The sequence below is a fragment of the Phyllostomus discolor genome, chromosome 13 (genome assembly GCF_004126475.2).
Source record: "Phyllostomus discolor isolate MPI-MPIP mPhyDis1 chromosome 13, mPhyDis1.pri.v3, whole genome shotgun sequence".
In the NCBI taxonomy this organism is placed as follows: Eukaryota; Metazoa; Chordata; class Mammalia; order Chiroptera; family Phyllostomidae; genus Phyllostomus; species Phyllostomus discolor.
Window position 1 is genome coordinate 23201985 of NC_040915.2, and position 25246 is coordinate 23227230.

At 42.2% G+C, this 25246-nt stretch overlaps 1 protein-coding gene across 3 annotated transcripts in view; it reads left to right on the forward strand.

Annotated features, from left to right (window-relative positions):
• GRIA1 (glutamate ionotropic receptor AMPA type subunit 1) overlaps positions 1-25246 on the forward strand; it is a 274494-nt gene that overhangs the window by 83200 nt on the left and 166048 nt on the right. The window contains exon 1 of one of the 3 annotated variants that reach the window (XM_036014526.1): positions 8902-9036. The exons of the other annotated variants lie outside the window; for them this stretch is intronic. Coding sequence (XP_035870419.1) covers positions 8907-9036 — 130 coding nt within the window. The 5' untranslated portion in view covers positions 8902-8906. Of the gene's footprint in view, positions 1-8901; positions 9037-25246 lie in introns of those variants that run through there. 3 annotated transcript variants of the gene reach the window in all.

The window sequence follows — 25246 nt, forward strand, 5'->3', positions numbered from 1 at the left end:
CCTGGTTGCTTGGCAGTGCCGCTTGGTAGGACGTCGCCAGCTTTGATGCTGCAAGTGTCAACACTCTAATAGGGCTGTGGCCGGGATCTAGTGTGAGTTTGGAGAGACATCTTATGACAGGTTTTGCCTAAAGATGTTTCAACAGATAACCCTTTAGAAATAACAATGGCAGTCGACACACTTCACAAGGACGCCGGGCAGCAGCCCAGTTCGGAGTTTGCCGTGCAGGCAGCGTTGCACTCTCTCCTTTTCTGCCTGCAGCACATCTGTGAGATATCATCGCATGCCCCTGCAGAACAGTATTGGCTGACATTCTGTCCATGTTGACGGCCATGGTGAGAGGATATGAAGCTATTTCCTTCTAGAAAATCCACACTGGAAAACCTCAGAAAGCCCCTCCTCCTCTTAAAATAGAAATCAGATCGCCTCATTCTACTGTGTAAACATCCTCTCATGGCTCCCACCATGCTCAGGATAGAAGTCGGATGCCTCCCATGACCTGGTGGCAGGCCTGCTCTGACCTCTGCTGGCCTCTCTGACCTCCCCCAGACACAGCTGCGCCTGCTCACTGTGCTCCAGCCACACTGGCCTTCTCTCTGTGCCCCAAGCGCGCCAAGCTTTCTCCTGTGTTAGGGACCTAAAGCTCTTCCTATCTGTGCCAGTCCTCCCCCAAATTTCTCATGGTTGGCTTCTTTGCACCACTGGGACTCGGCCTGGCTCACAAGTCTCTTCAGTACTTCCCTGACCTTCCTCTTGCGGTTCCACTTCTACTGCAAGGGCTGTCCCCACCACAAGGCAGGCTGAATTCTCTTCCTGGCACATACTCACTCACCAATTTATGGTCTCATGAGAACATCAGTGTCATCAGAGTAGAGATCCTTTCTTTCTCCTTATCCAGATTTGGGAGATAAGAACAAGCAAGAACAAAGGTCAGTGGTGCCTTAGCACCAACTCATGCCCAGTGAACACTTGCTGGGTGGCTGAATGAAGCCCCTCCCTTTACCGGCGGAGAAGTTAGGGCCAGAGAGAAGCAGCTGCTGTTGCCTTCCTGTTTTCTCTCTGGAGGTTTTAGGTTAACACCTTTGGGCCATCATGGGGCTTCGTCAAGTGATAACAGTCACGGGTTCTTGCTGGGATGTCCATGAACCCCTGGGAAGTCAGCAAATGGGGACCAAGGAGTCTGGAGCTCTGGGAACGTGTAGGCCTATTTCTGGTGAGAACTTCAAAGAGGGCTTGCCATACTGGCAGCTCTCATCAGCTGCTCCTGTGCGTGGTTCAGGTTCGGGGGGTGTGAAGTGAGCCTACGGAGGGGACGGGCTGGGGGGCTCACCACCACCTGGAGGACGCTGCTTCTTTTCCTCTGTCAGCTTGTCTCCATTGTCCCACCACAAAATATAGGAAAGGCTCCCTTCTTATCACCAAAGTATCTCTTTCCTAAATTCATTGTTCCCATGATGTCTCTCTGGTGCTGGAAGCTGGGGTCAGATTTCCACATGAATCAAAGAATTGCAGAGTTGGGAGAACACTTAATTTTCTAGTTCTAAACCATGATGTTTGCACCAGATTTCTCTAAGGAGCTTTTTGTAACTATGGGTTTCCAGGCCTTTACCCTGAATTTGTTATTTGGTAAGTTTATAAACGAGCTGTATTAGTTTCCTAGGGCTGCTGTAACTAAGCACCTTAAACAGGGTGGCTTAAAGCAACACACATTTATTGTCTCTCAGTTCTGGAGGTTACAAGTCCAAAATTAAAGTGTCGGTAGGCCATGTTCCTTCTAAACTGGTAAGCGAGAAAGAATGCTTCCTTGCCTCTCCCCAGGCCACTGGGAGTCGCCATTAATCCTTGCCCTCCACTGGCTCGCCGCTGCCACTCCTCCTTCATCCGCCGTCTCCTCCGTCACACAGCGCCTCCCTTCGCCTGTCTGTGTGTCTTCTCTTCTTGTAAAAACACCGGGCACGGCGGGCTCGGGGCTCTCCCTGCTTCCGTGTGACCTCGTCCTCACTAATTGCACCTGCAATAACCCCATTTCCACACATGCCCACATTCTGAGGTCCTGGGGGTTGGGACATGAATCTGTGTTTGGGGGGATACAATCCAACCCATGACACAGAATCTGAAAAGATGTATTTTTTCAAAGATCCACCAATGATTCTCATTGAAAAACACCGCTCTGACCCCTCCCCTCACTGAACAGATGGGAAAGTGGGGTCCAGAGAAGCCAAGTTCAGGGACACACAGAGACTCAGTGATGGTTTCCGAGTAGGAAACCAGGTATCACGAGTCCTCTAACATCTTTCCAAATGTGCCAGACTGCCTTTTGGTGTTCAGACCTGGTGATGTTCTCACTGGTCCACAGAGACCGGATTTAACTAGGCATTTCCAGTTGCCCACATCTGCCCCAAGGGGCCACTTACTTCTCCAGCGGTATCTCATGGGACATTAGGGATCGTGTGGTCCCGGCACCTGTCTCCATCCCAGAGGACAAGGTTGCAGAGCCAGGTGGTGCATCACTGCAGCCATGGACACACATTCCATTTCCTCCCAGTTGTGCCCATGTTCATCCAAATTCCCATGGTCACTGGCTAGTACTTAGATGACATGTGTGAAGACTTCCTGCCTCACCTGTTGCTTACTCAGAACACTACCAGATGGGGTGTGTCAGCATGGCCCCCTCACTCGGGTTATCATGGCGGGGGGGGGGGGATTCTTGGGAAAAGGACATCTGGAAAGACATCCTAAGTTTTGCACACAGCATTGGAGATATCACTTAGTGGAAATACTGGTTGCCATGCCCGGTTCGAGTCCCCTCCCACTCTATTTTTATGCTGGAAGTCCGCATGATCTGTGGATCCCCATCGTAGCCACTTTCCTCACAGAAGACGCATTTCAAGCCATGGATCCCAGAGTAAGCAAATCTAAAGTGTTTAATCTATTATTAATCAGCCAGTTGCCAAAATGATAGAGCTCTAGGGGGCCTGAGGAAGACATCAATATTTATGGCCTCGTTAGTGAGTGCATATTTTTTCTCTCTCTCCTTCTCCCTCCCTCCCCTTTCTTAACATAAGAACCGAAGCGAAGCCTGTTGTGTTTTAGGCCATTGCACAAGGCGGGAATGCCATGTTCTGGAATGAAGTGACTCCAAAGTGCTAGTGCATTTTTGTGTGAGGATACTGACTGTTCAGGCTGCCACATGTCTGCCTCACTGGGTCAGAAAAACCACTCTGCCGTCCGTGGTAACGCCGCAGAGAGCTCAGGGAACAGAACGGACCTGGGAGACCATCTTTTACAAAGTATTCATCTTCCTGATGAGCTCAAAGAGGGAATGGGGCTTCTTCGTGACCATACATTTATTTATGACTCAACAAACTTTAACCGATTACCTCCTTCATGTCAGACAATGCATAATGCCAAGGACACCAAGACAAGGATTAACAGAAACAGACACCACTCACTGAGCTTTTCCCAGATGTTAGGTATATGTTAAGTCCTTTGAACCGTCCTTCTGCTGAAAACCCTCTGACAGACCTCTGACTACACTCGGAATAAATGCCGGTACTTTGTTTACAAGGCTCCACGCAACCTTGCTCTGACCTACCTTTCTGCTCTGACGTACTCACTTCATTTCATTCCTCCCTCATTCCTTAGGCTCAACTCTCTGTGGCTTTTACTGTTATTGTTCCTGGAAAATGTACCAAGGACATTGCCTTTTTAGGCCTTTGGAATTAGCTGCCCACTCTCCCTAGCTTACTCTCTCCAGATTACTCTTTCCTTCATCACTGCTGGACTAAGACTTCAGGCTTCAGCACAAACTTCACTTTTTTAGAGATTCCTTGGCAATGAGTTACACTCCCTTAGTCATCATTACCTTTTAATCAATCTGCGTTAGTGCCCTCCTACCCAGTAATGTGCTAATAAATGCTTACCACCAGGATAGAGTGGGGCAGAGGTGAGGGGTTGCTGATTGGTAGCATTTGCCAATTTCCAAAGTGTAAATATCTCTACCATCACTTCAGTAATGGATTCAATAATTCAAGCTATCAATGTGATGTCACTGAATGCAAAGCTGGGAAGAGGCAGATACACAGTCCACTCTTGTAAGTCAGTATAAGCCAGCTCTGGCCCAGTTTTTACTATCTGAAATTACAGTATTATAGTGTTCGTTTACTTGTAATGCTTTTATCTTCCTATGCAACATAAGTTCTACTAGAGGAGGAACCTTCTCCATTTTTTGTTTATGATTGTTTTTCTAGCACCTAGAACAGGGCCAGGAATATAATAGCTACTTAATAAATAACTGATGAATGAATTATGAATGGATGAAGAATGAATGAATGAAGAATGAATGAATGAGTGAATGAATGAATGAGGACCTTCATAGTAATTCTCTTTAGTAGTTAAGTAGGTACTATATTACCCCCATTTGTCAAACAAGGAAACTGAAATGCAGAGAGCGATTATGTAACTTGCCCAAGCAAGTCCATGGGAGAGCCAAGGTCTGAAGCCAGGCAAACTGTCTGCAGAGCCCCTGCTCTAAATCCCAAACTATATGGATCTGATGAAGGCCCTGCTCTGAAGGAGCTCATAGTTAGGGAAGAAAAGAACACTTGAGCAAGAGGAATACCATGACCTTGACAGAGATGTATATAAAGTACACTGAAGGACAGGGTGAGTGACAGCAGATCTAATGCTTCTTGGGAAGAGTGGTCAGGCAAGGCCACGTGACAAAGGTAATATTTGATCGAAGCCTCGGGGGATATCATCGGAGTGCTCTCTCCACCATTCTGAGTTACTTTCTACTGGGGGCAATTGACATTATGAAATCACCTTGGATCAGGAATAGGAATCATTCTTCAGTCAAACATAAAGAAAACCATGAAGCATTATTTCAATGGCCTGAGGACCTACTGGCTATTTCTACTGGAAATCTGATAATCCACTGGAGGTACACTTCTACCCAGGACTTCTCCTCACTGCTGCCCTCACACCATACTCCTGAATAAGGGCTTGCTTTGCTCTGGGCTTACTGCTCACCATTCTGTGCTGATTCTGGGTCTCTTACATCAAAATTTCAGGTGGCTACTGACTTAAGAAGGTAGTAACTACAACATGCGCTATTACAGGTCATTTGACTTTTCTAGTAACCAGGCTTGAGAAACCATAGAGCCATCAATGACAACTGCCTAAAACCTGGCATTCGCTGCCTGGGCTTCACCCCCTCCCAACTCCAAATCAGTCATTGTGTCCTTTCGTCAATGCCTGCATCATACCTTTCTTTCATTCCTGCTGCCATCCTGGTCCAGGATGTCCATTCATTCGTTCATCCACGCATTCACTCGCTCACAACAAATGTCAAGTGCCTGTGGCACGCCCAGCAATCCAGGGGGTTCTAGGAATGCAATGACGAGCAAAAGCAGAATGACTTCTGCCCTCAAGGAGCATACATCCTAGTGGAGGCAATCAGCAGGTAATCAAAAGTCACATGAATAAATGGATAATTGTTCCTGTGACTGATGTTACAAAGCAGAGGGGACATGATGCTGTGAGGGCCTCAGCAGGGCATTTGACCTAAGCAGGAATGCCAGGAAATACTCTTCATGTGAAGTTACATTTAAACAAAAATCTGAAGGATGAGCAGGAGAAGTGAAGGTACCGAAAACAGGAAAATCAGTTCTGCCAATTAGAAGAACATATACAAACACTCTTTGGGGGAAGGGAGCATAACTCCAACCAGCAGGGTGAAAGCAGGCTGGTTTGGGTGGGGACACAGGATGAAGAGGGAGGTGGAACGGGACAAGGCTGGAGAAGTGTGGGGGAGCTGCGTGGACACACTGGGAAGCAAAGGTCACCTCCCTGTTGAGATACCTGAAGGAATCAACTTTTATACTCCCTCTGTCTTCCCTTCTGGCTCATCCGATGCCCCCACTGCCAAATTCCTCTTCTAAAGCACCTTTGTTTTTATCCTGTTACCTCTCTTCTCCAAAAATCATCAGCTGTTTTTCACTCCCCACATTGTAAAGCCTGAACCCAGCACCATCAAGGATTTCTGTGACCCAGCACTAAGGAATCTCTCAGTTGTCATCTTCCACTGCTGAGAAGGCCTACCACATAATGTTTGAGAGCAGAGCCTTTGAAGTCAAACAGCCAATGTGAATCTTGTTTCTTCCACTTTCTACCTTTGTGCCCCAGGACAGGTTACCTAATCTTGCTAAACCCGCATTTTTGTTGCTTTAAAATTGGGTCAAAGTGTTAAGGATTAAGTCAGATAAGTACATAAAGCCTGGGGCATAATCTATGGCATTCAGAAAGTTCTAATTTAATACTAACCCATTAGGTCCATTCGCTGCCTCCTATTCTTGTCTAATGTCTCCCGGTCAATTCATGTGCTATTCCTCTTGCCTAGAACAGCTTCTCCCACATCTACCCAAAATGTGTAACCCTCACGCCAACATCCCCATCCTGCATCTCCGCCATCCCTGCACCAAGCCTCCCTTGACCACCAGCCTTCTATGCTGGCTTCCTTATCACAATTCTTAGCACAGATTTTCAAGTATTTTTATTTGTATTAAATTATTTTTAAAAATTATCTTTCAGCTTTTATGTGCATGTTTTCCTGTTTATTCTCTTTCATTGTTAGCTCTCCAAGGTCAGGCACTGCACCTTGTATTGGCGGTCCTACCTTCGTAACACCCAGTACAATGCACGGGATGTGGCTCTTGATGCAGATTCCTTGGGTGAAAAATAAACGAGTGAAGAATTGAAAGAAAAAAGTGCCAATGTTTATAGTCCTCTAAGTGAGGCGGAAAAAGAGAGAAGCTAATCAAAGTACCTTAGAAATAAAATCCTATCGCTGTCTTTGAGCTTGTTCATTTATTTATAAGCTGGGAATATGTTGCCTACCATTGATTTAGCCTCATGAGTATGTTAATACCATTAATATGAGGTGTATGAAGTACTTTGTACTGCCAGAAGGGAAGATGGTATAGAAATTGAAAGCATTATATGTAATTCCTCCAGGAAAAAAAGAGGAAAAACATCTATTTTGTGAGATGCATCAATTTCAAATCACTCAACTGCCAGTGCCCAAAGGAGCTTATATACCCCTTCAAATGTGAATTAATTTGTACTTTTCAAAGCCTCTGAGGGGAACCTTTCATTTTAATTAAAGATATTTTGAAGAGTTTTCATTTTTAAAACTAGACAAAATAGTTCCCATATTTGCTTTGCCGAATCTACAGCATTGGGCATAAGTATAATGATAAAGGAGCATAACTACAATTATTAGCAGCTTCTCAGGCTGAAGTCATTTGTTTATTTAGTTTGGTATTTTTATTTTGATCATCATAATAAATAAGAAGCATGTCTTGGAATGACCATTTCCTGACTGAGTACTGCCATGGGCCCTTGTTGGTGTCTACATGCACCACGACGTTAGCACAGCAATGATGCACAGTAAAGCGATGCTGGGCGAAGGCCGTCACACGGATGCACCTGCCATATGGAAAAGAGGGAAAACTCTAGCGAGGAAACCGACTCCTCACACCATGCACAGTAGTCCGGGCTCGCTGAACTCACAGAATCTGAGAGATGACAGGTCCCCGGGGGTGTCACAACTGGCATTTTGGAGTCAGCAAATGCCATTGTTTGTCACATTGCATTAATACTGGTAATTCAAAGTGTACTGGTTATATAACTGTGTTTTGTATCTCATTTGTAAATTTTCTTGGGTTTTATAGTTTGAAGAGAGCTATATGCAGAGTGGATCCCTGCTTTAATGTTTGTACATTTTTAAGTATCCTTAGAGTAACAATAGTTTGTCAGCATTATGGGTCTAGAAGAAGAGTTTCCTTAAACAGGGTCCATAAGTTACATGAGTTTGAGAAAACTGAATTAATAGGTAATAGTAAAAGGCTCCAAGAAAATATGACATTATGGGCAAGCTTCATTATACCAAGTCTGCAAAACATAAAGGAAGAAATCAGAATTGTGGAGAACTGCAGTTATGGAAACCACATCTTCCCAAGTAAAAGAAAAATTCTGATGTTGCAAAGAGGTTTGCAAGGTCAGATGAAATGGAAAGGTTGAGACTAATAGAGGCCTCCAAAGCCCTGCAAGTGTCACGGAGGAATGGCTGAGATAACCAACCTCGACGTGGCACTGAAATACGAGTGTAAGTGGGTGTGTGTGTTGATGTTTTCGTGTATCTGTGTGTCCTTTCTTCAGCGCTTTGCAGACCCTATTCCTACTGGCCTCCTCTTCTAATTTTCCAATAAAAAGCTTTGTAGAAATAGTAATTTTAAAGAAATTTACTCTAATCCATATTTTCTAGGATATTTTTCTTCTGTCAAACAAGAAAGAGCACTCTTATTTTGCCTCTTGAGAACTCTTATCTATACCAAATTACTGTATAAGCAGTAAACCTGTATTTGCAAGTTTCTAAATTTTATTTTCAGTTCCCTGTTCATAAATGCTTTTTCCCATTCAGGGTGTGTACAGTACTTGTTAGAAGAACACCATTTCTGGTTTTATTTTTTTCTTCACCCTTTCAAAGTTGAGAAGAATATTTGTGAAAGTGTGAAAGGTCTAAGCTTTATACCTTTGAACGGGGCTTCATTGTGTTAATTGCCGGCACTGCCACGTGGGTTGCTATTTTACGGTTGTTGAACTGGGTGTCAAAAGATTTAGTTACATCCTGACCCAGTCCTAGTTATTCAGGAGCCATTGCAGAGATACACAATTTGAAACTGTTTTTTCGGAATAAATTTGAAGAGGGCAAAGGGGTGAGTAGAGAAGTCAGCTAGATCTTTCTTGTCTACACAGGACCCTTCCCATAATTTTCTTCCAGTATGATTTAGGCCTAATTTTGTATCAGGAATTTTTTCCTGATGATTATTGCCTTTCCTTTGGGCATGATAATAATGAATTTAACTTGTAGACCACTTTTAACTTTTCGGTACCATTCCAAGGACACTCATCAAGGAAATGGCCAATGTTTGCCGAGCACAAATTTGTCACTGGACACCGTGGCAGGTGCTCCAGGTATGGCATTGAGTATCATGCACCGGTCCTGACCAACACCCACCATCCCAATTGGGTCAGGTCCTCATGTACAGGTGCCCCAAATTCTTCTGCACAAGTTTCATCACACATATGCAATAACTATTTATCCATGTATACTTTTTCCACCAGACTAGGAAAACAGAGGTGAAAAACAGAAGTGGTATCTCTTTTCTTCACTGCTGAATTCTTAGAGTCCAGCTTAGTGTCTAGTGCAAAAAAGGGCATTCAATGGAAATACACTGGGATGAATGAAGAAAGGAAGGAATGGTGAGCTCTCAGGGAATCAGATGAGTTTGGAAAGCATACTATTATTTGAGGAAGCAAGGAAGGATTTAAAGAGTCCGAGACTGCATAAAGTCAGGAACCTGAAACAAGAGTCTCAAGCAGGGCAGAAAGTAGGCCAGATTATTAAGCACAAACTATGAAAGTAGAACAATCTTTTGTGATTGCAATGTAAAAGCAGAAGTTTAAGCAAGGATGCATCTACAAGACCAAAGGAGTACTAGGAAAGCCTGCTTCAACTTCACCAGGCAGAAAAAGAGGGGGCTATCTCCATCACTGGGAGGGAAAGGAAAGCAAATGACTAATCTAAAAGGACAAAACCATCTAGGACTTTATTCTTTCATCCCACCTTAGTTTTTCTCACTCAGAATAAAGGCAGGTATGCTGTCAAAGCCTGTGACATCCAGGAGGGGCTGGGAGGAGTCTGGCAGTGAGACACAAAGAGCTGAGGGAAGACGGTTTTACAAATTGGCTCTTTCATAGAGAGAGGCTGTATGTACCCCATGAACCGTCCAAACCACAGCCTGTTTTTTTTCCCCAGAACTCAGAGAAGGTGGTAAGGGTCAAAGAGTGTCCCTGGAACTAGCAGATGAGTCTAGAATCCACTGTATCCCTGCTCAGGGGCCTGATCGCATGGGAAATTCTGCTACTTCCCCCTTCTCCTTCTAGAGTGGGCTCTGGTCTGAGAGTCCGGGAACCCGAGTGTAGGCTGGGCTGTGCCACTATTTCTTTGTGATTCTGTGTCACTTTACTTCCTGCACCCTCAGTGTCCTCTTCTGTAAAATGGGGAAAGATGATTACTCACTCTTCCAGTCACTACTCAGTAGGGCGAGAAATTTGTCTTTTTTATTGAGCTTATTGGGGTGACATTGGTTAATAAAATTACATAGGTTTCATGTCTTAAATTCTTTAAGACATCCTCTTTGTATTGTATTGTGTTGCTCACCACCCCAAGTCAAGGGGTAGAAGAGAGTATGGGGGGATAAAGGGTGAGAACAATTTTAAATGCCTCTTTCCCCCTAAACAATGGATGTATACTACTTACAGAGCCAAATGGCATTCCAAGTAATACAAACAGAATTCAGCATTCCCCATCCCTTTCTATCCTAATTCCAACTTTCAGAGGGAATCAGTCAAAACTCTTTGACTATTTCCTTTTCTATTTTACCTTCATATCTCTTACTTATGCCTTTTCTTGATTTCCCAATTTCAGGTATTATTTGCAGAATCGCTGCTATGGCAGATGAGGATTGAGCTCCTACCCATTCATCCCCACTCACCTTCTCCCCATCTTCCCAGTGTCATATTTTTGCTCAATCAATATTCATTGTTATGACTAGGTAAATACCTTCACAAATGAACTGAACTGCATACCTGGAGTTTTCTTGTTTTCCTGCTTTGTTTGTTTATGGTGTTCTATTGCTTTGCTTATTTTGTCCTATGTATTTTATCACTGATTCAGACCCGAACTTTGAGCAAACCATAGGACTCTTCTCAGGTACAATCACACACATGAGGAGGTCTCCTGGTTGCACCGTTTCCCCCTCTTTCTGTGGCAGCCTGGCCTGGTGCTGTCTTCCTGGGACAGACCTCGGCTTCCATCCTAGTGCTGGCTCTCCTGTTCTCTGGACCTCATTCTTTCTCATTATTCCCGGCGTACTCTCTCTTTTTGTTCACTTCCTGAGAGAGTATATGGGAGACAGATTTTAGATCTTGCATATCTGAAATGGTTTTTACTCCACCGCAGACTTCATTGATTGGGAATGAAATGGAAGCTTGGAAATAATTTTTATTTGAAATTTTGCAGATATTATTCCATTGTCTTTTCTGTTGTGGCTGATAAAAGTCCAATGTCATTCTGGGTGCTCCTTCTTTGTATGTGATTTGCTTCATTTCTCTCCCTCCAGAATTTATCATCTTCTCTTTGGCCCTCAAGCCCTACTAGTTTAAGGGAAAGGGCTATAGTATGGAGCTTTTTTGCATTCATGGGTCATTCATGAGGCTAGGCACTCTTGTGAACTTGTACAATTTGAAAACTTAGATCCTTCAGTTTTAGGAAATTTTCAATAAATAAGTTACTTGATAATATCCTTTCCTCCATGTTTTCTTTCACTTTCATTTCCTAGTGAAAGTGAAAGAAAAGATTCTGTTTATTAGACTTCAGGCTATTTTTTGAATGATACATTCAACTTTGTATTTCAGTCTTTTTATTAACTGATGTATTTATCTTTTGGATTAACTTCTAGTTGTTCTCTCTGTTTTTTGTTTCTTTTCTTTTAAAGATTGTATTTATTTTATTTTTTAGAGAGGAAAGGGAGGGAGAAAGAGAGAGAAACATCAATGTGCAGTTGCTGGGGGCCGTGGCCTGCAACCCCGGCATGTGCCCTGACTGGGAATCGAACCTGCGACACTTTGGTTCGCAGCCCATGCTCAATCCACTGAGCTACGCCAGCCAGGGCTGTTTTTTGTTTCTTTATTATCGCAACCTATTCATACCTTTTATTTCTCAAATAAGAGTTCAGGTTTTTTTATAGGTTTTTTTGGTCCCTGAATTGTGTGTCTGATTTATTATTTTTCTACCTACCCCACCCCCCCATAGGTAATAAGATTTACCTAGTCATAACACTGACTATTTAAAGGCCCTCAACTATCTGTTCTAATAAATGCCAAAAGCCAGCAGGATGTTCTGCATGCAGAAAGGAAGATGGCCAGTGGGTGGGCCTTGCCCTCAGCATCAGCTATATTGCTGACCCCCACCTGGAGTCCCTCCACTTAATCTTCATTGCCAGCCTCCAGTCTTCTGCCTGGTTACAAAGGAAGGGATCACAGGGCTGCATGAGTTGGGAGATGGGTTCTGGGGCTTCTTGCCAGTATTCGCCCTAATCCCATGAGTCAGTCATCGGAGTATCCAGTGCTTCAAATTTCTACACCTTTCTGGTCATCTGTGGTCTGACTGGCTTTCTTCTTACTGATTCCACCCACTTCTTCTGCAGATGGTTAAATTATGGCTTTCTTCACCTTGCTAAATCAGTCAGTTAACCTTCATCCATCTGCTTCACATTTTCCAAATGTTTTACTTCCTTTGTCCACTCTTCTTTCCTCAGTTTCTCTTTTTTAATATATATCCATACCCTTTTTATTCCTTTGCTATGAGTTTTGTGGGTTTGGGGGAGACAGCCAAAACAAGCCTGTTTATTTAATACGATGCGCAGGAAGTTGTGAAACTGCATCTCTGAAATAAACTTTTTATTGTAGGTTTGGATTTATAGAAAGATCTTGAGGATATTCAGAGTGTTCCCGTATACCTCATGCCCAATTTTTATTCCCTATGACTCAAATCTTGCATTAGGATGGTATATTTGTCAAAATGAATGAACTAATGATGATATTATTAACTAACACTAAATGTTTGTTCAGCTATCTCACTGGAAAGAAGTAACTATTCCTAGCCTACATTTAAGTGATGGCAAGCAAGGCCCCCTCTCTTTAAAGGCAGAATAGCTACATGAGTTATTTGGACTTCTGCTTGAGAAATTTGTCTGTTCTCCCCCATTTATCTACCTATTTAATCATTTACCTATATAAATATGGATTTATGGACTTTTTTAATACTTTAGGTCATAATCCAATGCTACTTCATCGCTTTTGTTGCTCATATTGAGAAATGCTTTTAACTGTAAACCTCTATTTAAAAGATATGATGTAGATAATATATTCTATGTCTCATACTTCTTCAGCTCCTTACTGCCTAACAAAGTGTGAAGCACAGAGTGCTGGGAACACAGAAATGTGAACACTAAACACTTGTGTGCCTAAATTATTGGTTAATTTTAAATATGTACTAAATCACTTCCAAGTGTGCAACGTCATGTTCCATGACAGCGCATAAATGCATAAGGCTCCCTCAGGACCTGTGACCTTAGCAGGAAGGCAAACACATACAGGGCATTGAGAAAACAGGTCGGCACTTCACAAAGTACCAGGCTGTGTCATTTTCACAGTTTAAGAGTGAGACTGAGGGGCCTGAGTGACCAATTTAGACACATCCATCGTGGCAACGAGGACAGGCCGAGAATAATCTAGACAGAGGAAAGGGCAGAGGAAGAGTCTTATGAGTACACAGACTATAACAGATTTGTGTCTATTTATTCTATTCGAACATGGGTAAAAATTGTCAAATGAAAAGCATTTTAAAATTCACTTTCCTTTTAAAAGAATATCCCATGGCCTCTTTACCTTCCTTCTTTCCCAGGAAAATGGATTCTGCCTTACTGCTCTTTGCCAGTTTCACAAGATGCTTAATGAAGAAAAAACACATGTGGTTTCTAAACCTGGTCCTACCTGGGAAAGCCAGTGTTGGTGCTAGTTACCTCTCACTCAGCCAGCAGACCAGGCGAGAGGTGAACACAGGCCTCTCCTCCCCTGATGAAGGGTACCCTCTGTGCTCCCCAATCCCCAGGCCTCTGCAGGCATCCCGCACACTGGGCTCTCCGCTAGGAAGGGAGCAGAGAGAGCAGGCGAACGCCAGCGGGAATGCTTCTTCAAGGCCCTTTGAAGGGTTTGCTCTGCAGGAGAGTGGTGGTTTTGAAAATTTCAGCTCAGCAGAGCCTTAAGTCCTGTTCTGAAGAGAAGCTTTGGTCAGTAGAAATTTGGTCCTTAGAACTCCCTTGTATGCATGTTTCAGCACTTGTACTTCAGGGACTACCTGAATGCAAACTGGTTATTGAGGCTTTTAAGAGTAGGATCTCCGGAGGCCTATGGCAGGGATCCTGTACCCCCTTTTGCTATATTTGAGAGTCTGTTTTCTCTCTAGGATTGTTGCCTGCATTGGGGGAGAGTTGTCACCAAAAGTTTTTCAAAAACTCAGACTGTACAGTCAGAATGCCAGGGTTCATGTTCTGGTTTCTCCATTGCACAGGTGTGTGGCTTTAGACAAGCTACTTAAATCCTCTGGGCCTCGCTGTCCTCAACTGAAAAAATAATAACATAAGAGTTCTTGCTGAAGAAGGTCATCGTGAATAATCTCTTTCAGTGAGATGGTACCTAGCACATAAAAGTGCTCTTAAAATGTTAACTCTATCATTAGCTATTAGCAAGCAAATTTTGCTATTTCTAAGTGCTACGGGAAATACCAAAATGGATATGAAACCGTTTCTACCCTCAGACACAGTCTAGAGCAGGGACGTCAAACTCATTTTCACTGGGGGCTACATCAGCCTTGCGGTTGCCTTCAAAGGGCCGAAATAATTTTAGGACTGTGTAAATGTAACTACTCCTTAACTGTTAAGGAGTTGAATTTACATTCGGCCCTTTGAAGGCAACCTCAAGGCTGATGTGGCCCCTGGTAAACATGAGTTTGATACCCGTGGTCTAGAAGAAGCTCTTGAGATTGGCATGTAAATAACCAATCACAGATTATACATATCTGAGACAAAATATATCAAGTCTTGTCAAAGAGGTAAAGTCCAATTAGCTGGAGGAGGGAGATTTCGGGGATAGAGACTACAGCCTGTGCAGGCTGAAACCGTCCATTTCATTCGGATGGTTGCCCAGAGGAGGTAGCTGGGGCTAAAATTATGTGTTGGATTTAGTACATCTTAGAGGAAAGGGAAAAAATCTAAGAGGAGGGAACTAAAAACACATTTTGAGAACACCAAACAGCCTATCTGTAGGCACACAGGGGCAAGTTTTAAAAACACAACAGATAAAACTGGAAATGCAGTGTATGTGTGTAATACGGGGAGGCCTGAACTCCAAACTACAGAGCCGAGTGAAGAGCTGCGATTCCAGGGAAGTTTCAAGGAGAAATGAGTTTGATAACCAGCTGCGCTTATCAGCCCACCTTCCCTACATTTGGATCTGCATTTCTTCTCAGGAATTCTTTTTCCCTTCCCCTCCTTCAGTAAGTACTTGTTGCACTCCTGAGTTTATGATGTGGTCCAAAGTCGACTGTTTGTCCTAGGATACTGACCAGAATTAAATGAAAGTCAAACCTTGGTGACTAGCATTGAATAGCACAGGTGTAATCAAGGTTCACTAGAGTGGGGCTATTGATTTTATATAATTTTCCTCCTTCTTAGCTGACTTGAAGTCTACGGCTAATCCTAGCTTAATACCTTTTATCACTTCAAGTAGATTATTTTGTCCAGAAAAAAGTTTACTAAATATCTACTAGGCTAGGCACTTTAGAAAGCATGAAAGAAATGTAAATTGCAATACTTATCCTAAAAGACTTTAATCTTGCAGATGGATAATAGATAATACTCATAATATTAAGTGGTGCAAGCCTGCCAATGAGTTTACCAACAATTCAGAAAACTAAAGTGATTGGATCTAGCCCTGGCTGGTGTGGCTCAGTGCATTGAATGCCAGTCCACTAACCAAAGGGTCACCAGTTCAATTCCCAGTCTAGGGTACATGCCTGGGTTGTGGGCCAGGCCCCCATTAGGGGACACATGAGAGGCAACCACACATTGATGTTTGCCTCTATTGCTCCCTCCCTTCCCCTCTCTAAAAATAAATAAATAAAATTGCCACCTTGGAACCTTGCTCCTAAAATGTTATTTCAGAGTTTCCTTTGGTCTGGCAGACTAGGAATTTGGGTTTAGGTGAACTTTACATGGTGACTGTCAACCCAACAGACCGGAACTTGATGCCTTCTGTCTATCTCTAGTGTAAGGATAGCTTCAACTATCCAACTGGCACCACACCCTGGGATCCCCCACCTGGAATGTTCTGATCTTGGCCTTCAGGGACTTCCTTGTCTCATGAGGAAGGTGGAAATCTGAGTTGGTCAGAAACTTGAGGATAAAGCTGATTCCCCTGGAGAGAGTGAGTTCTCCATTACTAGACATTTTCAAGCAGAAAGCCATTTGGTGGGGATATTGTCCAGAGAATTTTTTATCAGCCAGATGGTCAGATGATGATAATAGCTAACACTGAGCATGTCTTGGGTGCCACCCTCTGTATTTACTGTATTTTGCTATGTATAATGTGTACATTTTTGCCAAAATCTTTGAGGTAAAAATAAGGATGTGCATTATACATGGGTACAATAATAACATACCATGGGTATAATAATCCCATGTTATCACATGCACAAAAACATGGGTGCGCATTACACATGGCAAAATATGGCAACACTTCACATACTTTCCCCTCTATATCCCCATGAGGTAAGGGATGCTATTACCCCATTTTACAAACAAAGCTGAAGCCGAAAGATCCTATAGCCAAAAAGTGATAAAATCAAGATATGAACCAAACCTGTCCAACACTTATTTTTTTAACTTTTTATTTTCAGAAGAATGCACTGCAGCCTACTCTTCACAATGATCCCATACTGAAGATGACTTTTATATTTCCTCCAGCTATGCTATTTCAAAATCCCACTGTGAAAGATGAAAGCATCTTTGGTTCCTGACCTTTCACTGGACATGAAGGGCTTGGGATTAAGTTTCAGTCACTGTCTGGTGTGTTTCCTGTAATCAGGGCTCGTGTCTAGGGCGAAGGGGAACACCGGAGTAACCACCAGCCATGTCAAGAAAGACACTGGCAGCCCCTCCCCCCAGCGCTTCCCATGACCCTTGCTCAGCACTGCACACTGTCCCACCAAAGGGAATCTGACTGTGACAACAGTATCTTTGTTTTTCTTTATGGATTGACTATCTAAGCATGCATTCCTAAATGTTAGAGCTTTACTTTGCCTGCTTTTTGAAATTTAGTAAAAGGGAGTCATCTGGTATGATTCTGTCTATCTGTTTTCCTTTGCTCAGTTCATCCATGTTATTATATATTGGTTTAGTTTCCCATTTTCATTTCTGTACAGGATTCAATTGTATGAATATGTCACAATTCATCCATCCATAATTCTACCGTTGCTGGACATTTGGTCTGTGTACAATACTGAATAATGAGTCCACAAATATTCTTGTATATGTTTCTTGATGCACACGTGTATGTATTTGTTGCATGTAAACCAGGAGTGGTATGAGGATGTTCAGTTTTAACAGACACTGCCAAACAGTTTCTGAAGCAGCTGTATGATTTATACCCCCACCATCAGTGTGGAACAAAACTCACTGCTCCAAATTTTCTCAAACATCAGTCATTTTAACTTTAGCCCTTCTGCTGGGGGGATAGCGATAACTCACTGTGGTTTTAATTTGTATTTATCCTGATTATTTATGAGATTTAGCTTCATTTTATATGTTTATTGAAATGTTTCTTAAACTAATAACAATTCATGCTTTCTCCTCATTTTCCTTATTGTTTGTCCTTTTCTTATTGTTTATGTATGTGTTCTTGATGTGAGCCCTTGGTGAAATGTGTATGTTGCAAATTTCTCCTTCCTTTCTGTAGCTTGCATTTTCACCCTCTTAATGGTATCTCTTGATGTACAGAACAGAAATTGTTAATTTTAATGCAATCCAATTCATCAGGCTTTTCCCTGTATGAATAGTTTCATATCCTGTTGAAGAACACCTTTCCTCCCCTTAGGTATTAAGGTATTTTTCTATATTACCTCCTTGTGTCTTTATGTTTTCCCATTCGGATTAGCAATCCATCTGGAATTGATTTTTGTGCATGCTGTGATTTAGGGATCTGGCATTTGTTTTTCCACATAGACATTCAATTTATGGCATCATTTACTGAAAAAAAATCATCTTTTCCCCACTGAACAGCAATGGAACCTTTGTCATAAATCAAATAACTAAGTATACAAGTAGATGGCTCTGTTTCTGGTCTTTCTTTTCTATTCCCCTGACCTGTGTGTATGCCTTAGGTCTTAGATCTAACCTAAGTGTTCATATCTTGGACAGCAAATCTTTTCAGCTATTCTTCTTCAAAATTGTTTTTGATCTGTTAGACTTTTAAACTTTCATATAAATTTTAGAATCAGCATGTCAAATTATGAAAAACAAAAAATCTACAGGGAAATTAATTGGGATAGCAATTAACTTACATATCAGTTTGGAAGAATTGATATATTGAAATAGTGAGTCCTTGAATTCATAAACATAATATATTGCTTCACTTACTTAGGTCTTCTTATATTTCTTTCAGTGATGTTTTGTAGTTTTCAGTATGTTTCAGAGACCTTGCACATCTCGTTAGACTTATTTTCTAGGTGTTTAATGATGTTATTATAAACAGTAACATTTTTGATGTTATTATAAACAGTATCTTTTAAAATATTGTTATAATGAATTGTTTTTACTTGTATATTGAAATAGAAATTATTCCATCTGTACTGACTTTATATCCAGTGACCAGTGACCTTGCTATCTCAGTAATTCTAATATTTTTCTGTAGTGTGTTCGAGTTTTCTATGAACACAATCATATCGCCTATGAACAATGACATTATTTTTTCCTTTGTCAACTTGGCCATGATATTATCTCTGGTCTCCTGTTTATTAATATTTTAAGATTTTTTTCATCCTGATTATGAACTAAAGTTCCTATGATTTTCTTTTCTTATAATGTCCTTGTTTGATATGCTGACCTCCCAAGAAGAGTAAGGGAACTCCCCCATTCTATTCTCTAGGAGAGTTTGTAGAAGGTGGGTGTATTTTATTCCTGAATGGTTTCATAAAACTCGGGAGCCAGGAGTTTTCTCTGGGTAAAACTTTAACTGTCTTTAAGAGTTACAGCACTAGCCAACTTTATCATTCATCCTGTGGCAGTTTTGTCCATTCATACTATGTTAAGAATTTGTCCATTTTATCTACTGTTTCAAATATCTTGTCAAAAACTTGTTGTAATATCCTCTGGTTCCCTGCTCTCTGTGTGCAGCACGTGTGGTGACACCACCTTTTACGTCACTGGCCCTGGTGCTTCCTGCGCTTGCGCAGCTCCCACCTTATCCGAGATTCTTTGTTGATCGTTTCTACTACCCATTTCTTACTTCAGTGATTGTTATGCTATCTCCTTTTGTCTTTATGTTTAGTTGGCAGGGTTTTTTCAAACTTCCTGAAATGGATGCTTTGCTTACTTTTTTTTACATTTTTCATCTAATTTCTAATAGATGAGTTTTTAAAGCCTTACATATCCCTCTAACCAAAGGTTTAACTGCATTATTTGTTTCTTGACGTTTTTCAGATTTACAAACTTTTTACTCTTTCTTCTTTTACTCCCCTATTAATTTATAAATTAGACAATCTTAACTTCTTGCAGTGGTTTCATGAGAAGTTACATCATTCATTCTTATGAAATATTATTATAGGCTGGCACTTATACCCTCATCCCAGACAGGGGTGTCCAACCTGTGGCCTGTGGGCCACACTCAGTCCAGGATGGCTGCGAATGCAGCTCAGCACAAAATCGTAGATCTTCTTAAAACATTATGAGACTTTTTTTGATTACGTGTCACAATGTATCTAACATGTGGCCCAAGACAACTCTTCTTCTTCCAGTGTGGCCCAGAGAGGCCAAAAGGTTGGACATCCCTGCTAGAACATTGTATTTTTTCCCTTCCAACATACATGCCATACTGTTGTATAATTTTTATACTCTGAAACTCAATAATATAATGTCATTGTTACTGTTGTTTTATTTAATCCATATTTATGTTTATCTGTATATTTACAATTATATTCTTTTTTATTTCACTCCACAGCTCTATGTTTCCATCTGGAATAGTTTTTCTTCTACATGAAAAATATTCTTTAGTATTTCTTAAGTGTGAGTCTATTGTTGACAAATACATTTCATTTTATTTATGAGAAAATGTCTTTATTTCACATTTTCTCTTGAAGAAAAGTTATGTTGTAATTACTTTCTTTTAGCACTTTAAAGATACAATTGGGTTGTTTCTTAGGGAGAGTCAGCTGTCAGTCCTATTGATGACCGTTGCAGAATCCGACTCCCACCCCTCCTTCATTCTGGAGGATTGTAAGAGCTTCTCTTTGTCTGGCTTCCAGCAACCCCACCATGTGTGTGTATAAGTGACTTCTTTATTTAACGTGCTTTGGATACACCAGACTTCTCGAATTTGTGTCTTCGTGTCTTTGTTGGAAAGCTCCTAGTCATTATCTCTCTTCAGACATCACTTCTGTACCCTCCTCTTACTTTTCCCCTTGTGACATTTTTGTATTCATATGCTAGAGTTTTCCACTGTACCCATGATATCTCCCACATTCTTTCTGTGTTTTCCATCCTTCTCTCTTTCCGTGCTTTAACCCTGTTTTCATTTGATCTATCCTGCAGTTTACTAATTCTCTTTTCATCTGCATCCAGTCTGCCTTTATGCCTATTAAACTGTTGATGTTAATCTCTGTACTTTTCAAGTTTGAAATTTTCTCTTGATTATTTTAAGTGGTTTTTCAATAGCCACCTGGAATTGTCAATCTTGTATTTTACTTCTCAGAAGATAGTAAGCATAATTGATTATTCTACTAGTTTGAGTTCCTAAGAGCTTCACCCTATTTTTGCTTTTTTTCTGTTCATTTTTATTTACATTATTTTATCTTCTGGTATAACTGGTTATCTTTTATTATATGCTGGACATTATATTTACAGATTTTTTTGTAGAAATAATTTGAGGCCGAGGGTAGTGTTATCTTTTCCCCCTTAATAAATACATGCTTGCCTTGTTGACCTAACAATCTGTTCTCATTTTGGTCTGGTTTCAGAGACCGATACGACTTAAAGCTAAATTGTCATCCCCACCCATGTCCAGTTCACCCTTACTCCTACTGCACAGCTCTTCTTGGGTCAAACCAAAGTGATCATTTAGCAGCCTCTTTTCGCTGCCACCAGTGTTTGGTCCTGAACTCTAATCCCCAGATTCATATTCTTGCTTCCTCTGGTTTAGCTGCTTCCTCTAGAACTGGTGAATGTCTCCAGCGCAAAGGTTTGCTCCAAACACAAGGCTCAGCTCCCTGGGTTTCCTCCAGCCCTAGTAAGCCTTTACTCTCGTTAGCTCTTGCTCATCTTCAAGCAGGTGTCCAGCTTTCCTAGTTGTCCTCATTGGGACCATTGGTCCAAATTACATAGTTTCTCATAAACACAAGTGGAAGTCCTGTGCCTTCTGAGAAATTGACAGATGTATCCACAAGAGACTGGAATCAAACGTGGTCCCCCAACCATAGGTCACTTTAGTTGGGTCACTTCTTATTTACATTTTTCCAGCCACTGTTGGCATTTGGGACTGAAACGCTTGCCTTAAATCCTTTCTAAAACAAAGGAGAAGATAAGCATTTCAATAAGGTACTACTTGACATTCCTGCATTTATGTCTTCTAAATCTGGCTTTATAGACTTGGGAAATGAAGTTTAGTTTTGTTGTGCAGGCTGGTTTTTTTAGACCGTTTTTCTGGGGGAGAGCTCCCAAAGGCTTGTGGGGGTTATCGTTCAACTGTCCGTGTGCATGGGAGAGCTGGAGCGTCTGACGGGCCCAGAGCTGCCCTGTGAGGATAGAGCGCCGAGCCGGCAGAACACGCGCACTGAGAGCTGGCCTCTAGACTCAGCCGTGAGGTGAGACCAGGACAGCGCTGAAGGAGAGGGAGGGCAGGTGACTTAGGAACGGATGGTGTGCATCCCCAGGGCGTGGCGTCCACGCCCCGGACAGCTGCAGTGTAAGGAGGATCAGTGCCCTCCAGGGCCCCAAGTAAGGTGAACACAAAGGCACAAAAAATGAGGTGGGAAATCCAGGTCTCCCTGGCAGTGATCAGGAAATTGATAGGCCTTGTCCTCCTGGAAGGGAAGAAAGCCTACAAGGACTTCCAAATTCTCTGTGCAGGCAGAAGTATGTAAACCTAAAAAAAAAAAAAAGGAACAACAGAACAACTGTTCTTTGCTCAGTCTAATACAATGAAAAAATTCAGAATAGAGCTACTCTATGGAAAATAATCTCTACCTCCAGGGAGAAGTCACTTTTCCTGGCTGTGGTGGAGAGTGTGGTTCTCTAGGACCAGGCTGCCTGGATTCCAATCCTGATTCTCTCATACACTAGCATGGTGACCTTGGCAAGTATTCCTTTTTCTGTGTTGCAATTTCCCCATCTGTAAAATGGGAATAACAATGACACTCACCTCAAAGTGTTGTTGTGAAGACTTTAAAAGCAGCGAATATAAAGTACTTCAAACAGTGGCATATAGAGCAACTCGAATAAAAACTGTTATGTATAATTAAATTTGTTTTCTTGGTGTAACTATTTAACAATATTTGACCAGTTTATCTCATACCTCTCAGCGCCCTGGGTTTTTTATCTCTGTTCCATACTCTTTCATTTAAACTTCTAAACAGACTGTCTTCAAAAGACTATTTCTTTCTTAATTGAATGTAGGAATTATATTGGGAATTTCCAAAATCTTACTGCTCATTTCAAAAAGCTTTTTGAAAACAAAATTTCTAGGATCCACCCACAGAGTTTCTCAGTTAGATCTGGAGTAGAGCCTGGGAAACTGAATTTTTAAAAAACGCTGCTAGTGATTATGATATGCAACCAATGGGAAAGCACCGGACTGTAGTGTTCCAATTGTTAAATAGCCACGCATTTTGCAAACTCACAGTTAAACCATCAGAATCTATTAGCTATGGTAGGAGTATTTACACCATGGACACTAATGCGATATTTCTCTCCTGGAGCTGGTTTACTGCCCACCACAGGCACAGTCTTCTCAGCTCTTGGCATTTGGAGTGTGTCTGTCTGACCCAGATTGTTTGGGACTCAAAATCTCCACTGTTCTCTGAGGTTTGATTGATTGTGGTTTGGGTCTCCCAAGCAATGGGCTGCGGCGGAAAGGGCTTTCAGCTCGATACCCCTGCAGCCATAATCGAACGCGGTTCTGTGTGAGGCAGAGTTGGAAAACTGCCTGCTCAGTGGTGACTCCAGGTTGCAGATGTGTGATAGCTGGTTCTCACAGAGATTTCAGAGTTTCAAGCAGCTTTTTAAAAACCATGGCTTTGCATATGAAAATGCAGCTTCTCAGCTTCTGTTTTTGAAAACACGGGAAGATCTGGACCTGTTTTTCATTTGACAAACTGACTACAGCAGAGTGAACACGGGCAGGGAAAAGGGTTCTCTCACTCACTTCCTGTGGGCTACTTCGTGCATCCTGCCGACCAGGGGGCTTGCAGCTCAGGAGAACGGTGGGCTTCTCCAGGCAAGGCCCCTGGCCTGGCTTTAGGAGATGTGAGCCTGTCGTTGTGATTCTGCTTTTAACTCATTGTGTGACCTTGGCCAAGTCACTCTCCCTCTCCACGCCTTAGTTTCTCATCTGCAAACCCGGGAACCTGCTAGCCTCGTCTGACTCTCAGCAATGCTGGAAGGATCTGAAACGGGGTAGCGGGAGCCTTTGATTGCCAGCTGCAGAAAAGGAAGGAATGACTGCTGAATGTTGACTTCTATTTTCTGTTATTTACACCTTTGTGGGACTGAGTGCTTCCAGAACAAGTTCTGATAGGAGAAAAATCTTTGAATGCATTCAAGTGCTGAGAATGGAAGGGATAGAGTGTCTCGTGGAGAAAAAAGCACAGCAAACTGAGATACTAAACTTGCTGAATCTGCAGTCTTCCTGAGAGAGCCTGGGGAATGTGAGAATTTAAAGATGATATCATTAACCACCCCTACTTTATAAATAAGAAAATATGGGCCCAGAGGGAACACTGGCTTGGTGACCAGATCTCTTTATCAGTCCCAGAAACATGTGCCTTGGTGCATGTCCCTTACCCTCTCTGAGCCTCTGCTTCCTCACGTGTAAAGTGGGAATGTTGGAGTTTATCTTGTAATGCATTGTGAAGATTCAATTAGTTAACAGGCTGTAAGTACCTAAAACATATTGCAAATGTCCACTAAACAGCAGCTGCTATTACTAACTCAAATCAGGCACATGCTTATTGAACCGCTGGTAAACGGGGAAGTAGTTAAGAGAATGAGGCATATTGCTAATGGATATTTCCTTACCAGCAAAGAATTTTTCATAAAGCATAAGTGGCTCCATTTACTTCCCGTTGCACTGAGGTAACGCGTCAGTATTTTCCCCAGCATTTGCTACAAGATTCAGAGGACAGCCCACCACACAGGCCCATATCAACAGCACGTTCCGAAAGCCAGAGAAGGCATCAGTATTCCAAAGTGTTTGCAGAGTTGCACCAGTATGTGTTTCCCCTTCATGAATCCTTAAAATTCAGCCCTACTCAGCTGGGAAGGAGAAATCCGAGCCCAAAGAACACTTATTTATTTTTGATTTTCACTGCCTCGCATGCCTCTTTTCACCTCCGCATCTGAATATCACAGCAAGAAGTGCTCAGCTTCCTCTGGGTTCCTGAAGGCTGGGACAAATTAGCATTCCTGAAGTCAGTTCTTTTTTGGACTACACTCATTTTCCCTCTCCCAACAAAAATTCCTGTTCCAGAGAGGACTTTCTCAGCCACTCCTCTCCTAATGCAATTCTGTTTGATTTCCGCCCAGTAGCTCCTGAAAGGGGCTGCTGAACCACGCCTCAGCAAGCATTTCCATTCCTGAGCACCACCCTTCCGGCAGGAGCTATTCCAGACGCGTCTTCGTATCCAGTAATCATGCATTTAACCAGAGTGATTGACGTATCATTTTTTCCCTTCCCCAATGTTTCCAGCCCATTAGTCTTATTTGTCTGCCTTGCAAAGGCCTCCCCCGGTCTGGATTCCTGCCAAATCAGTGAACGTACAAACACATGCATAAGTCAGACACACCTACACGCATATAGATGTAATAGGTACCAAGCCTGTATCTGTGCTGAATATTCAGCATCTCCTTTCCAGACTTCATGTCTCCTCAGAAGTTCTAGTCATCAGCTCCTTTCCTTCTTTCTTGCCTCCCTGTCTCCTTCCTTGTTTCCCTTTCTTCTTCCACTTACTTATTTTTTTTCTACTTTCCCCAGAAACTTCCACTTTGGGGGTTAGCCATCATAGAATCTCATATTC